The sequence below is a fragment of the Haliotis rufescens genome, unplaced genomic scaffold (genome assembly GCF_023055435.1).
Source record: "Haliotis rufescens isolate VD_foot unplaced genomic scaffold, xgHalRufe1.0.p SCAF_7, whole genome shotgun sequence".
Taxonomy (NCBI): domain Eukaryota; kingdom Metazoa; phylum Mollusca; class Gastropoda; order Lepetellida; family Haliotidae; genus Haliotis; species Haliotis rufescens.
In genome coordinates this window covers 55,399,144-55,417,010 of record NW_025964361.1, presented here as the reverse complement: position 1 = coordinate 55,417,010, position 17,867 = coordinate 55,399,144, and the positions used below count along the sequence as shown (strand labels likewise).

The 17,867-nt window shown below is 41.7% G+C and overlaps 1 protein-coding gene across 1 annotated transcript in view; it reads left to right on the top strand.

Moving 5' to 3' along the window:
- LOC124133724 (cell wall protein RBR3-like) overlaps nucleotides 1–8,765 on the top strand; it is a 71,278-nt gene extending 62,513 nt beyond the window's left edge. Inside the window, exons 4-5 of the mRNA XM_048387931.1 lie at nucleotides 4,324–4,512; nucleotides 5,907–8,765. Of these exons, the coding sequence (XP_048243888.1) occupies nucleotides 4,324–4,512; nucleotides 5,907–6,913 (1,196 nt within the window). The 3' untranslated portion in view covers nucleotides 6,914–8,765. The remainder of the gene's footprint in view (nucleotides 1–4,323; nucleotides 4,513–5,906) is intronic.
- The last annotated feature ends 9,102 nt before the right edge of the window (nucleotides 8,766–17,867 follow it).

Here is a 17,867-nt window from a genome sequence, read left to right as displayed (position 1 = left end):
GCTCGGAGTCAGTGTACTGTGTCTGAGTGGGGTATTCATGTTAAACTGCGGAATGGTATCTCAGTGGGCTAGCACTATTAATCGGCATTAGTACGGACTAGTACAAGCAGCCAGCCAGCCAGCCACACACACACACACACACACACACACACACACACACACACACACACACACACGTCGCTAAATAAGTTACGCCCCATTTTACCTCACCTATTATATATTTCAGATGGGAACTTTTATCAACATCTGTATTAAAAAATATACAGCCATGACATTTGTATAGAATATACAAGATTAAGGTATCTGGATGAACATATTATTATTATACAATTAGGAGCGACGTTTCGGTGAAGGTTCTAACACCGTTACCAAGCAAGTTTACCTGCACGGAAACGTCGCTCCTAATTGTAATAAAGAAGTTGTTCATCCATATTTCTTATGCTTACTTAGTACTCCAACTTCTAAATGCCTCTCAAGGAAGTTTTATAGATGACGAATTTCTTTAATGTTTGTATATAGTGAATCGTGTTTGGGTGTTTTTAGCAATATTTCAGCAATATCACCAGAAATGGGCTTCACATATTGTACCCATATGGGGAATCGAACCCGGATCTTCGGCGTGACGAGAGAACACTCATATTCAAATATCAGAATAATACCGTATCTTGAAAACCTCTGAATTCAACATTTTAGCTCAAACATTTTAGCTTACCTAAGCATTTGGTAACCTTATAATCTCAAAACATGTATAACGATTTCTGAATATTTTCCTCATTTTTTTTAATTATGTAGATCAAACTTATTCCATGAAATTTACTTTCCCTCTTTTGGTTTCTGTTCGAGCAGATATACAACCGACAACTATATATTTGTTTGTTTGTTGTTTAACGCCGCACTCAGCAATATTCCGGCTACATGACGGCGGTCTGTAAATTATCGATTCTTGACCAGACAATCCAGTGATTGACATCATGAGCATCGATCCAAGCAAATGGGATCGATGACATGCATCAACCAAGTCAGCGAGCCTGACCACCCGATCCCGTTAGTCGCCTCTTCCGAAAAGCATAGTCGCCTTTTACGGCAGGCATGGGTTGCTGAAGACCTATTCTACCCTGGATCTCCACGGGTCTCATTGTCATTGAGACTTTAATACAAATCAATGCCCCCAACTGTGTTAGAAAACGAACATATTTCTTAAATGTTTCTCTCTGGTTGTAAGCAGCAGAATCGCCGCACGTATACCTTGCAGAAGTAATTCAAAGTTAATTCAGTTTAAACAATACGAGTACACGCTGGGACGGGTAACTCGGGTACTCGGGGCGGGTGGGTCCTGAGTTTGACCCGGGTACTCACAGTACTACCCGGACCCGTCGTTAGTCACGTGATATATTGTTTAATGACAAAAAATCACTTGAGACCCGGGTAGGGTCAGGTAATAGGGGTATGGGTACCCGGGTAGTAAATTTGGACTCGTCCAAGCCCTAGTGTACGCTATCGTGTCACTGGTTAGTCTTGTCCAGACTCGCTACCTCTGGCTTGTCTGGTCCAGACTCGCTATCTCTGGTTAGTCTGGTCCAGACTCGCTACCTCTGGCTTGTCTGGTCCAGACTCGCTATTTCTGGTTAGTCTTGTCCAGACTCGCTATCTCTGGTTAGTCTTGTCAAGACTTGCTACCTCTGGTTAGTCTTGTCCAGACTCGCTACTTCTGGCTTGTCTGGTCCAGACTCGCTACCTCTGGCTTGTCTGGTCCAGACTCGCTATCTCTGGTTAGTCTGGTCCAGACTCGCTACCTCTGGCTTGTCTGGTCCAGACTCGCTATCTCTGGTTAGTCTTGTCCAGACTCGCTATCTCTGGTTAGTCTGGTCCAGACTCGCTACCTCTGGCTTGTCTGGTCCAGACTCGCTATCTCTGGTTAGTCTGGTCCAGACTCGCTACCTCTGGCTTGTCTGGTCCAGACTCGCTATCTCTGGTTAGTCTTGTCCAGACTCGCTATCTCTGGTTAGTCTGGTCCAGACTCGCTACCTCTGGCTTGTCTGGTCCAGACTCGCTATCTCTGGTTAGTCTTGTCCAGACTCGCTATCTCTGGTTAGTCTTGTCAAGACTCGCTCCCTCTGGTTAGTCTTGTCCAGACTCGCTACCTCTGGCTTGTCTGGTCCAGACTCGCTATCTCTGGTTAGTCTGGTCCAGACTCGCTACCTCTGGCTTGTCTGGTCCAGACTCGCTACCTCTGGTTAGTCTTGTCCAGACTCGCTATCTCTGGTTAGTCTTGTCCAGACTCGCTATCTCTGGTTAGTCTTGTCCAGACTCGCTATCTCTGGTTAGTCTTGTCCAGACTCGCTACCTCTGGCTTGTCTGGTCCAGTCTCGGGGCTTGTCTTGTCCAGACTCGCTATCTCTGGTTAGTCTTGTCCAGACTCGCTATCTCTGGTTAGTCTTGTCCAGACTCGCTATCTCTGGTTAGTCTTGTCCAGACTCGCTATCTCTGGTTAGTCTTGTCCAGACTCGCTATCTTTGGTTAGTCTTGTCCAGACTCGCTATCTCTGGCTTGTCTGGTCCAGACTCGCTATCTCTGGTTAGTCTTGTCCAGACTCGCTACCTCTGGCTTGTCTGGTCCAGACTCGATTGCTTAATACATCGTCGTCGAATGATGGTGCGACATTTTGGCAACAAAGGAAGACAAGTTTTGTGAGTGACGGGTGCTACCGGTGGAGCGGGTGGTGCTCACGCTTTTCACGAACACCTGGTGTCTTGACTGATTTTTAGTGATCCATTCATATACTTTTTATCATTGTTTTGCCTTTTACGTCCAATGGAATCTATTTCGGCGGGGTAGAGCGTCCGCCCGGAGAGCGGAAGGTCCGGGGTTCGATCCCCGACCGCATCATACCAAAAGACGTTAAAAGATGGTACTTGTTGTTACCCTGTCTGGCGCTCGGCATTAAGGGGCTAAAACAAGGACTGGTCGGCTCGGAGTCAGTATACTGTGTCTGAGTGGGGTATCCATGTTAAACTGCGGAATGGTATCTCAGTGGGCTAGCACTATAAATCGGCATCAGTCCGGACTAGTACAAGCAGCCACACACACACACACGCATACACGTGCATTCACGTCGCTATATAAGTGCAATAATCTTGGACGCGACGTTAAACCCCATTTCACCTCACCTCACCTCACCTATTTCGGCGGATAATTGAGACATTATTTGTGAGTCGACTTATTATGTCATTTACGTCTGGTATTTTACATCCATTATTTGTGCTTACACAGTTGTTTCTAATACGAAGCAATGGCGATACTGTTAAAAATATAGTTAATGAAAATTTCATAATCACTAAACAGTTCACGTTTGTAGAAATAGGAGATTAAGGGTTTATTGTGATTTGATACCTCTGTTTGACCAATCAAAATGGACTATTTTTAATATTACGTACTTATATGCACAGAAAATTGATGCTCTTCGATCCCTAACATTGTTTCTTATAAACATATAGCGAATATATTTCAACGTATAATTAGGGCACATGGATGGTCCAGGCGCTACAATTCCCTCCCCTTGTTATGCCGGGATCCGCTGCTTGTGGGTTCAATTCCTAGATTCGCCTTCATTGTGACCCATGGTTTGACAGCACCATACCTGTCTTCGTGAGTTCAAATCGGAGTGGTATGTCTGCGGTCTGCCTCATTCTGCGTTGGCCTTCCGAATTAAGCTGTTACTCTGTGATTGAACTGAATATGAAACTCAAGTAACCAGTCTCCGAAACAGATTCCATTGATCGTAAATATCAGCGGTGAAACTTATATGAATGGATCACTGAAAATGACACCAGGTGCTCGCGATGAGGGTACGCATGCCCTGCTCTACCGGTAGCAGTGCGCAATATTTCATGCGACGGCGGCCTGTAAACTAAAAAAAGCAATCAAGTGATCGATGGACCGGAAAGTCCAGTGACACGATAGTGTATATACTGTTCAAAGCGGCGCTAAACCCTTCTCACTCACTCTCAAATCGACCCGTGAAGATCCGGGGTAGAATAGGTCTTCAGCAACCCATGCTTGCCATAAAAGGCGACTATGCTTGTCGTAAAAGGCGACTAACGGGATCGGGTGGTCAGGCTCGCTGACTTGGTTGATGCATGTCATCGTATCCCAATTGCGTGGATCGATGCTCATGATGTCAATCACTGAATTGGCTGGTCCAGACTCGATTATTTACAGACCGCCGTCATATAGCTGGAATATTGCTGAGTGCGGCGTTAAACAACAAACCAACCAACCAACCAACCAACCACTCACAAATCCAAATAATGTTACTTGTTGCAGAGCCGTCTAGTAGCCTTCCCAGTGCTCTTACGTCAATGTTAGATTCCGCCTCTGAGTCTGTCCACGTGACGTCATCGATTACGGAAACGTCAGTTGACGTCGCACTGTCTTCAAGTGTGGATATTGCACCAAGTTCTACTCTTGCAGAGAGTTCCTCCTTATCGCAGAATATGGAATATTCTACATCAGGTACGACAGATGACAGTTGAAGTATTTCTATGTAATCTATGCATTTATTTATTCACTTACTTCTCATTAGTAATGGGGTTTTTTTAAATACAATCATATAATTTTGTTGTTTCAAGTTTATACAAATAGAACTAATGTATAAGTTAAATATAATAAATGTTAAATAGTTAGGCTATATTTATCTATTCTGAAGACTCATGTACGCCAGCATAAATTGTGACCACCAGAGGGACTTTATGGGTGTAGGGGATAGAATTGTGCTTTGGCATCATAAAGATGTTTAACGCCAACTTATTACCTTAAAAACCGCAATTCGAGCTGACTGTACAAAAATATAGTTAGTTCGTCATGTAATAAAACATTATTTTAAAACATTTTAGCATATATGTGTACTTACAATTAATTAGACATTATATCTAAAACATGTAATAATTACATAAAGAGTTAAAAATCTGAAAATGGGCCTAAGCAGAAGATGAGCGTGTTCCTAAGATCATGTAGTTTTAAAATATAATCTGAAATCAAAATGTGATGTGATTTTTCACCCATTATGTCCCTTATCTCCTGGTTGGTCAGGGGGCGGTCGGGTAGCCTAGTGGTTAAAGCGTTCGCTCGTCACGCCGAAGACCCGGGTTCGATTCCCGACATGGGTACAATGTGTGAAGCCCATTTCTGGTGTCCCCCGCCGTGATATTACTTGAATATTGCTAAAAGCGGCGTAAAACCATACTCACTCACTCACTCATGGTTGGTCACAATTGATAACATGAGAAGTGGCCACGAGTGTCCGAACGGTCTAGGGTGATACAACGTTGGTTGCCCTACCTAATCTGTTTGGATCAACTTGCCGTCCTGATCGTAGATTCATTGATCTAGTGTGATCACCCGGCTGAAATAGCTGAAACAGTGCTGAAATAGAGTGAAGCGTAAACAACATTCCCCCAGACACTCATCCAGAGTCCGTAAACGATCCAGTTGACATTAAACGAACATGTTTGCATAAAATATATTATATGTTGTTATCATACCGAAAATATAATCTGAAAGAGAGTTGTGAACAGGATCTGTCCCACATGAGAATATTTCTGATCATGAAGTCTTTAAACGCATATATTATTCACATATTGGCGACCCAACTTGAGGGCGGTGGGGTAGCCTAGTGGTTAAAGCGTTCGTTCGTCACGCCGAAGACCCGGGTTCGATTACCACATGTGTACAATGGTGAAACCCATTTCTGGTGTCCCCCGTCGTAATATTGCTGGAATATTGCTGAAAGCGGCGTAAAATAATACACTCGGCCCAACTTGTAACCGTCTTGTCCTCTTCTTAATGGAAATATTTCTGCAGGTCACGTCACTGTCTTTAAACACATGTAAAAATTACTGTTGTCGTAGAACCAACTACAAGCGTCATGGATGTCTCGCCATGGGCGTCAAGTGATGTCGCATCAAGTTCTGCTCTAGCGGCAAGTTCTTCCTCGCAGAACATGGCAGCTTCTCCAACGACAGATACTTCATTTTCGTCGACCGCCCAAGTTGTGGATAACAGCATTGCATCGTCATCCCCATCCGCTACTGATGCAGCAACAAGTGACACCAGCCTTGCAACTTCCTTCTACATTCTCGCAACATCTACCAGCAATAACGCAGTCACCAGTTCATTTGCATCCTCTAACAGCAATAACGCAGTCACCAGTTCATTTGCATCTTCTACCAGCAATAACGCAGTCACCAGTTCATTTGCAACATCTACCAACAACAACGCAGTCACGAGTTCATTTGCAACATCTACCAGCAATAACGCAGTCACGAGTTCATTTGCAACATCTACCAGCAATAACGCAGTCACGAGTTCATTTGAAACATCTACCAACAACAACGCAGTCACGAGTTCATTTGCAACATCTACCAGCAATAACGCAGTCACCAGTTCATTTGCAACATCTACCAGCAATAACGCAGTCACCAGTTCATTTGCAACATCTACCAACAATAACGCAGTCTCCAGTTCGGCCGTGACCCTATCACCGACTGGAACCACCACGACACCGTCGGTTTCAACAACACCGATGCAGACAACAGCACTCGCTCCTGTCACAGCGGGCACCCCAAGTGAGGTTCAGGAGATCTGTCTTTGCAGGTGTGGTGAGAGGTTGATTTTGGCCAACGAAACCAAATTGTTTCTGGAACAATTTGATATAGAGATTAAGGAGAACCTAACTCTTGACACCAAGTCACTATCTGCCTACATTCGCACTAAAACCAGCGCAGAGGATGAACGTCCGTCAGCTCAGAACTTTGGCTACCTAGGTATATCTATGTTGTCCATCACGTTTGGTGTTTTAATATTATCGGATCTTCTCAGCCTTTTTAAAATCGCCTCAAAAAAGAAGACGTCTTAAGCATCTTGAATGTGAAATTATGCCTAAGATTGTTTTTGTATCCAAACACTGTCCTGACTCTTGTTTCACGAGACGATGAACATAGACTTGAAGATGAACATGGCTTAGGCCTATTGGGCGAGTTTGTATTTCAGTTACATCAAGGCGTTTCACCTTCAGGATGGAGGAAAGGCCGAAGTGATGCAGGTCTTTAATACTTTGGCGAAACCCACGAGCACGTGTATGTTGTTGCAACCCGGAAACATCATCAGTTTAAACCAAGATTCGAACCACTATCCTGGGTTCCTGGCTGCCTAATGAACGTACTTCTGCATAGCGACTTACGTCGTTTCAGACGACAAGGCCACCTGTGCCCATAAGAGCCGCGAGAAAGTCTTCTCCTCTCACATATAGCAGGGGCGGTCGAGGTAGCCTGGTGGTTAAAGCGCTCGCTCGTCACGCCGAAGACCCGGGTTCGATTCCAGACATGGGTACAATGTGTGAAGCCCATTTCTGTTGTCCCCCGCCGTGATATTGCTGAAATATTGCTAAAAGCGGCGTAAAACCAAACTCACACACACACACACTCACATATAGCAAGCTTATCTCCACAACATAGAGACACTGGCACTTATTACAGCGTCTAGAGCGTGGACGATAAATAGTAAATCCTCTCCATAATATATATATTGAACCCACGTGATACGATGTTTATTACTGTTATGTGTGTGTAAACTGAGAACCTTATGTGCCTAGAACCCGCGTTCGATGGAATCACGGGACTTTATTTGCATTGAGCCCACATGGCGACAACACTTCCGGGCAATAGAAAGTATTCACTTGAAAACTGGTTTTAAAAATTAAATATATTCGCATAATACACAACTTCTGGTGGGTATCTCTGACAATAATTCAATCATGGTTGGGATCATGTGATTGCAGATTTATTTCATTCTCCCGTCTTTGAACATTGAACCAATTTATTTTTACTCAAAATTACCCAGTCACATGTTACTTTTTACAAACTGTTATGGTAAAAAAGGACATAATCTAATCAAAGTTCGTTTTTTTATTTTTGATAACAGAAAAGTTATGTATACTTTCTTTTGCCCCTCAGTTAATGTTCAACTGTGGCATTTACTGTGTATAGAGACATATTGTACATATGTATATTATCTGAGTTATAACAGCAGTTATACTCAGCAGTTAATCAAAGGAACCTGTTCACATTTCCACGTGACCCTGTTGTTTTTGTTAAAACAACTGTGAGATATATTGTGACTTCTGCCACATTTGCTAATGACGTTGGGCGTGCAATGTGTATCCCAGCCTCTCACTATGCACCAAAAGACATTAAAAGATATATACTTGTTGTTACCTTGCCTGGCGATCGGCATAAAGGGGCTGAAACAAGGACTGGTCAGTATACTTTGTCTGAGTTGGGTATCCATGTTAAACTGTGGCATGGTATCTCAGTAGGCTAGCACTATAAACTCTTGGACGCGACGTAAACCCCCATTTCACCTCACATACCTCTTGCAAAATGTATATTAGTGCAATGATCTTGAACGCGACGTTAAACCCAATTTCGACCTTACCACCTTTTACTTTGTACATACAATAAACTACGGTTATAACGAACACGTTTATAACGAACTGGTGTGTTTTTTGGCCCCATCCATTTGCTGTATATATGTTTATAACGAACTACGGTTATAACGAATTAAAATTAGTGGTCCCTTTGAATTCGTTATAACTGTAGTTTACTGTATCTTATTGTCTGTTGCAAATCATGCATATGTATTTACACCAGGCTGTGATATTTTGTTTAATCAAATTGTAATTTGTTTAATAAACGTATTTTTTATAAACATGAAATTGTATTTACTCTAAACGAACCCAGTGTCCCTTGCGGGTTTATGTAATATGAATTGTGAATGCAAGAGAACAGCCAATAGATTATCCGGCAAAACAGATTCCATTTAACGTGAGGGGCATAATAGCTGTGAAAAGTATATGAAAGTGAATTATCAAAACATGTGTTTCCTGTGCAAATATATACGGTATAAGCAGAACTTAACATGATCGGTAAAACAATAATAGTTGTATGTGTGTGCGCCGTAAAAGGTTTTACGTGAGTACCCAGTGAACAATAACAGTTGTATGTGGGTACCGAGTAAACAATAACAGTTGTATGTGTGTACCCAGTGAACAATAACAGTTGTATGTGTGTACCCAGTGAAACAATAACAGTTGTATGTGTGTACCCAGTGAAACAATAACAGTTGTATGTGTGTACCCAGTGAAACAATAACAGTTGTATGTGTGTACCCAGTAAACAATAACAGTTGTATGTGTGTACCCAGTGAAACAATAACAGTTGTATATGGGTACCCAGTGAAACAATAACAGTTGTATGTGTGTACCCAGTGAAACAATAACAGTTGTATGTGTGTACCCAGTAAACAATAACAGTTGTATGTGTGTACCCAGTGAAACAATAACAGTTGTATGTGGGTACCCAGTAAACAATAACAGTTGTATGTGTGTACCCAGTAAACAGTAACAGTTGTATGTGTGTACCCAGTAAACAATAACAGTTGTATGTGTGTACCCAGTAAACAGTAACAGTTGTATGTGTGTACCCAGTAAACAATAACAGTTGTATGTGTGTACCCAGTAAACAGTAACAGTTGTATGTGGGTACCCAGTAAACAATAACAGTTGTATATGGGTACCCAGTGAACAATAACAGTTTTATGTGTGTACCCAGTGAAACAATAACAGTTGTATGTGTGTACCCAGTAAACAATAACAGCTGTATGTGTGTACCCAGTAAACAATAACAGTTGTATGTTGTTACCCAGTAAACAATAACAGTTGTATGTGTGTACCCAGTAAACAATAACAGTTGTATGTGTGTACCCAGTAAACAATAACAGTTGTATGCGGGTACCCAGTAAACAATAACAGTTGTATGTGTGTACCCAGTAAACAATAACAGTTGTATGTTGTTACCCAGTAAACAATAACAATTGTATGTGTGTACCAAGTAAACAATAACAGTTGTATGTGTGTACCCAGTAAAACAATAACAGTTGTATGTGTGTACCCAGTAAACAAAAACAGTTGTATGTGTGTACCCAGTAAACAATAACAGTTGTATGTGTGTACCAAGTAAACAATAACAGTTGTATATGGGTACCCAGTAAACAAAAACAGTTGTATGTGTGTACCCAGTAAACAATAACAGTTGTATGTGTGTACCCAGTAAACAATAACAGTTGTATGTTGTTACCCAATAAACAATAACAATTGTATGTGTGTACCCAGTAAACAATAACAGTTGTATGTGTGTACCCAGTAAACAATAACAATTGTATGTGGGTACCCAGTAAACAGTAACAGTTGTATGTTGGTACCCTGTAAACAATAACAGTTGTATCTGGGTACCCAGTAAAACAATAACAGTTGTATGTGTGTACCCAGTAAACAGTAACAATTGTATGTGGGTACCCAGTAAACAATAACAGTTGTATGTGTGTACCCAGTAAACAATAACAGTTGTATATGGGTACCAAGTAAACAATAACAATTGTATATGTGTACCCAGTAAACAATAACAGTTGTATGTGGGTACCTAGTAAACAATAACAGTTGTATGTGGTTGCCCAGTAAAACAATAACAGTTGTATGTGTGTACCCAGTAAACAATAACAGTTGTATGTTGTTACCCAGTAAACAATAACAGTTGTATATGGGTACCCAGTAAACAATAACAGTTGTATGCGGGTACCCAGTAAACAATAACAGTTGTATGTTGTTACCCAGTAAACAATAACAGTTGTATGTGTGTACCCAGTAAACAATAACAGTTGTATATGGGTACCCAGTAAACAGTAACAGTTGTATGTTGTTACCCAGTAAACAATAACAATTGTATGTGTGTACCCAGTAAACAATAACAGTTGTATGTGGGTACCTAGTAAACAATAACAGTTGTATGTTGTTACCCAGTAAACAATAACAGTTGTATGTTTGTACCCAGTAAACAATAACAATTGTATGTGTGTACCAAGTAAACAATAACAATTGTATGTGGGTACCCAGTAAACAATAACAATTGTATGTGTGTACCCAGTAAACAATAACAGTTGTATATGGGTACCTAGTAAACAATAACAGTTGTATGTTGTTACCCAGTAAACAATAACAGTTGTATGTTTGTACCCAGTAAAAATAACAGTTGTATGTGTGTACCAAGTAAACAATAACAATTGTATGTGGGTACCCAGTAAACAATAACAATTGTATGTGTGTACCCAGTAAACAATAACAATTGTATGTGGGTACCCAGTAAACAATAACAATTGTATGTGTGTACCCAGTAAACAATAACAGTTGTATGTGTGTACCCAGTAAACAATAACAATTGTATGTGTGTACCCAGTAAACAATAACAATTGTATGTGGGTACCCAGTAAATAATAACAATTGTATGTGGGTACCCAGTAAACAATAATAGTTGTATGTGGTTGCCCAGTAAATAATAACAGTTGTATGTGGGTTCCCCGTAAAACATTACTAGTTGTGTGTGGATACCCACTGAAACAATAATAGTTGTATAGGTCTGTCATATTTTTTGTTGAAAACCTTTATCAAACATCCATAATTAGTTGAGCTTATAATGTACTTAATTTTGTGTGTTTTTATTATGTATGTTCATTTTAACACAGAAGATGTGAGTACATGCTTCTACCAACAGTACCTTTTTGATATGTTACTTAATGTCCCTTTTGTATGACGCTGCTACCCACTGGTATTACACCATTATACAGATAAGTGTCCCTCGAGGTGCAGTGCGAGTCTTTTATCATGATGTTATCGCCGTTGTATTAACATATACACATGTGCATGGAGTTGCCCCTTAAAGGCGTTTGGGTCTATTCACTCGAAGAGCCTTTAAGGACCTCAATATCTCGTTAACAGAGTGAAGACAAACCTCGACATATCCTCTTTGTATATGTTTCCCAATGCTATGATTGTCAGGAAACATTAATCTGGACGACGGGAATGAAAGTTATCATGTTGATTGTGTTATGTAAGATAGCTGCACGATACATCGCAAAGTATACAATGAAGTACGAAGCGTGGTTGATTTCACGATAAAACATTGTTCTATCACGACGTCAATTCTTGTGATGCGAACATGCGCTCGCAACTTGATGACATAAATTGGACAACGTTTTTTTAGAGAGGTGTCAAGTGAGTTGGTCTCCATAGATACTAGTATAGCTGGGATAAGTAGATAAACCCAATGACCGAACGATCGCACCCACAATTGAGAGAGAGATGACAATCGCTTTGGGGAGAAAAGGTACAGATATTCGACGTGAAAATTGTGAGTTTTTGCGGGAAGGCAAAACCCTGTTCACAAAATGGATTCGTCGACATTGCCACGGTCGGATTCTATTCAGTGAGTCGTCATCGTTTAAATATGGGTAAATATTTTTAAAGCGTATTTTTTACTTACATCCTTAAAGAGGCTGTACAAAATGTTGATATCTCATATAAGAAATAAAGGACTCGTGGTTGTTGTTTATCGTACAATAAAACACTGCAGGGAGAATAAACCGCTCGGGGCTGCGGATCTCGTCTGCCTATGAAGATCGAATCAAGTAATAGACCATTCTAATTAGCATCCAATCAGTTTGTCACAACTGGTTAATCCTTTTATCCTTATTCTTACTATGCAACTGGCTTCTTTGCCCGTGTGCTTCAATACCTGTGTGCTATTTGTTATCCTTACTGTACACCTGACTTCTTTACCCGTGTGCTTCAATACCTGTGTGCTATTTGTTATCCTTACTGTACCTGGCTTCTTTACCCGTGTGCTTCAATACCTGTGAGTCATTTGTTATCCTTACTGTACACCTGGCTTCTTTACCCATGTGCTTCATTACCTTGAGCTATTTGTTATTCTTACTGTACACCTGACATCTTTACCCATGTGCTTCATTACCTTGTGCTATTTGTTGTTCTTACTGTACACCTGACTTCTTTACCCGTGTGCTTCAATACCTGTGTGTCATTTGTTATCCTTACTGTACACCTGGCTTCTTTACCCATGTGCTTCATTACCTTGTGCTATTTGTTATTCTTACTGTACACCTGACTTCTTTACCCGTGTGCTTAAATACCTGTGTGCTATTTGTTATCCTTACTGTACACCTGACTTCTTTACCCGTGTGCTTCAATACCTGTGTGCTATTTGTTATCCTTACTGTACCTGGCTTCTTTACCCATGTGCTTCAATACCTGTGTGTCATTTGTTATCCTTACTGTACACCTGGCTTCTTTACCCATGTGCTTCATTACCTTGTGCTATTTGTTATTCTTACTGTACACCTGACTTCTTTACCCGTGTGCTTCAATACCTGTGTGCTATTTGTTATCCTTACTGTACACCTGACTTCTTTACCCGTGTGCTTCAATACCTGTGTGCTATTTGTTATTCTTTCTGTTCATTTGGCTTCGTCCAATCATCTACTACTTCATTGTTGTCAATGTTCATCAGTTGCTTATCACAACATGTCATGCATATATACCTCACATCACATGGCTGTCACTCAAGCTTGATGACAGTGTAAGAATCGACATCGAAACGTCGCTATATGCAACAAACCAGAAGTTGTTATCCAAAAGCTGACGTTGTTTACTTACTAACTTCTAGAATGCCAATCAAACTGTTAGTTTACCACTTCTCTGAATCCACCGAGCATGGTGCTGACATCCCTTGTGTCTTTTCTCAGGGACTACTTTAACCATCAATAAGTCAGGAGCATCATTTCAATTTGGACGCTTCCGAAGAATGCAAGTCGTCAGGGACCGGGACAGCTATTCCCATGTGTCAGTGTAGCTCACGGCTCATGGCCCACCACTTCAAAAACAATCTCCATTTTTACGAATACATGCTGCAGTGTTTCAACGCTCACGATTACTATTTTACCATGTTGTGTGTTTCCAGAGATGAGAGATCTGAAGCTAAGTGAGTGAGTGAATGAGTGAGTATGGTTTTACGCCGCTTTTAGCAATATTCCAGCAATATCACGGCGGGGGACAACAGAAATGGGCTTCACACATTGTACCCATGTCGGGAATCGAACCCGGGTCTTCGGCGTGACGAGCGAACGCTTTAACCACAAGGCTACCCGACCGCCCCCTGAAGCTAAAAGAAAGGTTTGGGATTCAAATCTTTTATTAGATGTCGGCATGAGAATAGTACTAACGGATTTATGCTGCCATGTTATGGCTAGAACATTGCTAAAAAGAATCCAATACCACTCGAGACCCTAAGATTGTAGGTAGATTCTACATAGTAACTATATGATATAAACACCAGTCTCGATTATTCGACGAAACAGATTCCATTGGGTGTAAGACGCAATCAGCGATGGAAACTATGTGAATGGATCCCTGTATTTCATTGTTGGTGCTCGCGAAAAAGGTAAGCATGTCCCCCCCCCCCCCCCCCCCCCCCCCTCCTCCCTCCCTGTAGCACCCATCTTCCTGAGGCAAGGGCGTTAACGCTAAAAGTCCAGTTTCCACCCTTGTCGAACTAGGATGGAATTTCCAGACCCGAACGTAGCGCCACCAGTAGCTCTGACGAGTTATGTCCTTCTATGTCCCTCCTGTTGACCAATCAGATTCCATTTCTCGTATCACTTACATTTGCTTCAAACAAAATGTCGGCGCCCAGTCAAGATGATTTGATCGATAATCAAGATCTTTAGTGTAATAAAATGGGTCTAAAATGGTGTCCAGTTCGTTACGCGATTATGATTGGACTATGCATAGACTCGTTGGTCCAGCCTTAATGTAACTCCGGAATCCCAGTCTAGTTTCGCAAGGGTGGAAACTGGACTTTTATAGTCAGTTAACTCCCTTGCCTCGGGAAGATGGTAGCACCAGCCACTCACGGAATTTGTAAATACGTAGACAGGCATGTTAAGACATGTACTGTTGGGATCCATGCTCCACACGCCAGTGACGCCCTTTTTGCTATTAATGCCACTATTGACAGTTGCGCGGTGTAAAGGGCACCTGCAGCCGTATAAAACACACAATGGACTCTCTGAACCAATTGCTCGAATGAACTCAAGACCTTATGTTGATTACTTATATTGATCAGTTTGAAGGGTCATGTTCTGATGGTCCCTTGGGAGTGCCGGGATCCTAGGGTCGGGGTTTGAATCCCAGATTCGGCATGATAAGGATCCCAGGTTTGTCAGCACCATACTACGACATGCATCATGTCGGCGCCTCAGATGACCAGGCCACACCTGTCCCCGATTTTTTTCGTAGTCGTTGTCGTCGTAGTAGTACATATAGTGGTGGTATCAGAAGTAGTAATTGCAGTAGCAGTCGTGGTCGTCGTAGTAGTACATATAGTGGTGGTAGCAGAAGTAGTCATTGTAGTAGCAGTCGTGGTCGTCGTCGCCGTCGTAGTAGTGGTCGTAGTCGTAGTTGTTTAACGCCGCACTCAGCAGTATTCCAGCTATATGATGGCGGTCTGTAACTAATTGAATATGGACCAGTCAAGCCAGTGATCACATCATGAGCATCGATCTACGCAATTGGGATACGATGACATGCATCAACCAAGTCAGCGAGCCTGACCACCGGATCCTGTTAGTCGCCTCTTACGACAAACACAGCCGCTTTTTTACGGCAAGCACGGGTTGCTGAAGACCAACCCTGACCGGAAGCTTCATGGATCAGTCGTGTAGCAGTGGTCGTTGTAGCCGTAGTACTAGTAGTAGTCGTCGTAGTAGTAGTCTTAGTATGTACTAGAAGACGTGGTATTAGTTGTAGTATGTACTACTACTTGTGATCGTCGTGCTAGTGATAGTAGTCGTAGTAGTGGTAGCAGTAGTGGTAGCAGTAGTGGTAGTCGTAGCAGTGGCAGTAGACGCAGTGATAGTAGTAGTAGTCGTAGTTGTAGTCGTACTCGCAGTCGTAGTAGCAGTTGTAGTCGCAGTAGTGGTAGTGGTAGTGGTAGTAGTAGTAGTAGCAGTAGTGGTTGTCATAGTAGTGGCAGAAGTTGCAGTGGTAGTAGTAGTAGACGAAGTCGTAGTAGAAGTAACAGTTGTAGTAGTAGTAGTAGTAGTAGTAGTAGTAGTCGCAGTGGTAGTAGTAGTAGTAGTAGTAGTAGTAGTAGCAATTGTAGTAGTAGTCGTTGTAGTCGCAGTGATAGTAGTAATCGTTGTAGTCGCAGTGGTAGTAGTAGTAGCAGTAGTAGCACCTCTTTTATACCCATTGTGTAATTGGGTTAACTGAACTGATTAAACACTGGAAAAGTGGGAAAATAACTGTCAGACTGTAAGAAAGTATCATTTACCAGTCGTCCCTCCGGGTACCCACTTAACAGCTGAGTTTGTGTGTAGATAATTATCACGCTGTTACTCAGCAAAGCGTACCATGCTAATAACCTCTGCTCATCAGATCAGGTCGAACATAAAATGTACCAATCAATACGCGTGAGTAATCATTGCTACATTAGGCGGAATTCATTTGTGCACCATAACAATGCACTTACACGCACTACCGTGGTTTTAGTGAAACTTTAATATGATTAAAGCTCTTTAGAGTTGCACGCTCTGTCAACGTCGGTTTAAGGAAAGGGAAACGTCGATACAGTACTGAGATGCACAGTTCACGCTTGAAAAATTGCAATTCATATATATTGGTACATCTAATTTTAGCGTTCGTCTGATAACGATAAGACATCTCCTAAAGATGAAATATGAACCTGATGTTTAAAAAAATGCTAAATAAGTATTCTTTATTTTGAGACGGAGACTTAATTAATGGGGGATGAGGATCGGGGGCACGCTGCACCGTCTGGGCCCGTTCGACAAAGCGATCTTAGCGCTAAGATGAGTGTAACTCCCAAACTTTAACACAGTCTTCTTACTGTAGGTGTGTCTAGTGATTAGGTAGGTTTATCGAACAAGGCCCTGGCAGACTGGTATGTTGTTTGTTTGTTGTTTAACGCCGCGCTCAGCAATATTCCAGCTATATGACGGCGGGCTGTAAATAATCGAGTCTGGACCAGACGACCCAGTAACTGACATAATATAGCCGTCATATAGCTGGAATACTGCTGAGTGCGGCGTTTAACAACAAACAAACAAACAAAGCATACTTGATATATGCAGTATATTTGTATTTACTAGAGTGAATGTGTGAGTGCGAAGTATGTTATTTTCCGTGTAAAAAATGAATGATGTAAAGTTGTGATGTAGGTCATAGGGCCTTCTGTTACCCTGGGCGGAAGCCCATTTATGTAACAGGTACTTCTTTTTATAAACAACAAGAATTTGTCACTAACGTGGCTATATCCCCCGTCCCTGTTGCAGAATTTATGACATAATTAAATCTAAACAAACCCTAACCCTTTTTTTTTCCGTGGTGGAACTTGTCATGGAAATTGTAAAACAAAGAAGCGTTTGGAATCTATGTCCATCTTGCTGCCATGGAAACGTAAAAAATAAAAATTTCTAAAATTTCTAAATAGCAAAAGGCACCAATTCAGCGTGTACCTGACAAACCTGCAAAGTTTCATGAAAAATATTGAACGGTTTATGAGTTATGCTCCGGAAACGAACCCTACCCTCACAGAACCTGAGTCCATCTTGTTGCCATGGAAACGTAAAGAATAAAATTTCTAAAATTTCTAAATAGCAAAAGGCGCCAGTTCAGCATGTACTTGACAGACCTGCATTGAACGGTTTCTGAGTTATGCTCCGGAAACGAAACATGACGAACGGACGGACGGACGGAGCCCGTTTCTATATCTCCCGCCAACTTTGTTGGGCGGGGGATATAAAAGATAAGGAAAAAAGAAATATTGATGAACCGAATGAACTCACTCACACAAATAGCAAGTGAAATGGAAACAGTTGTGCATGGT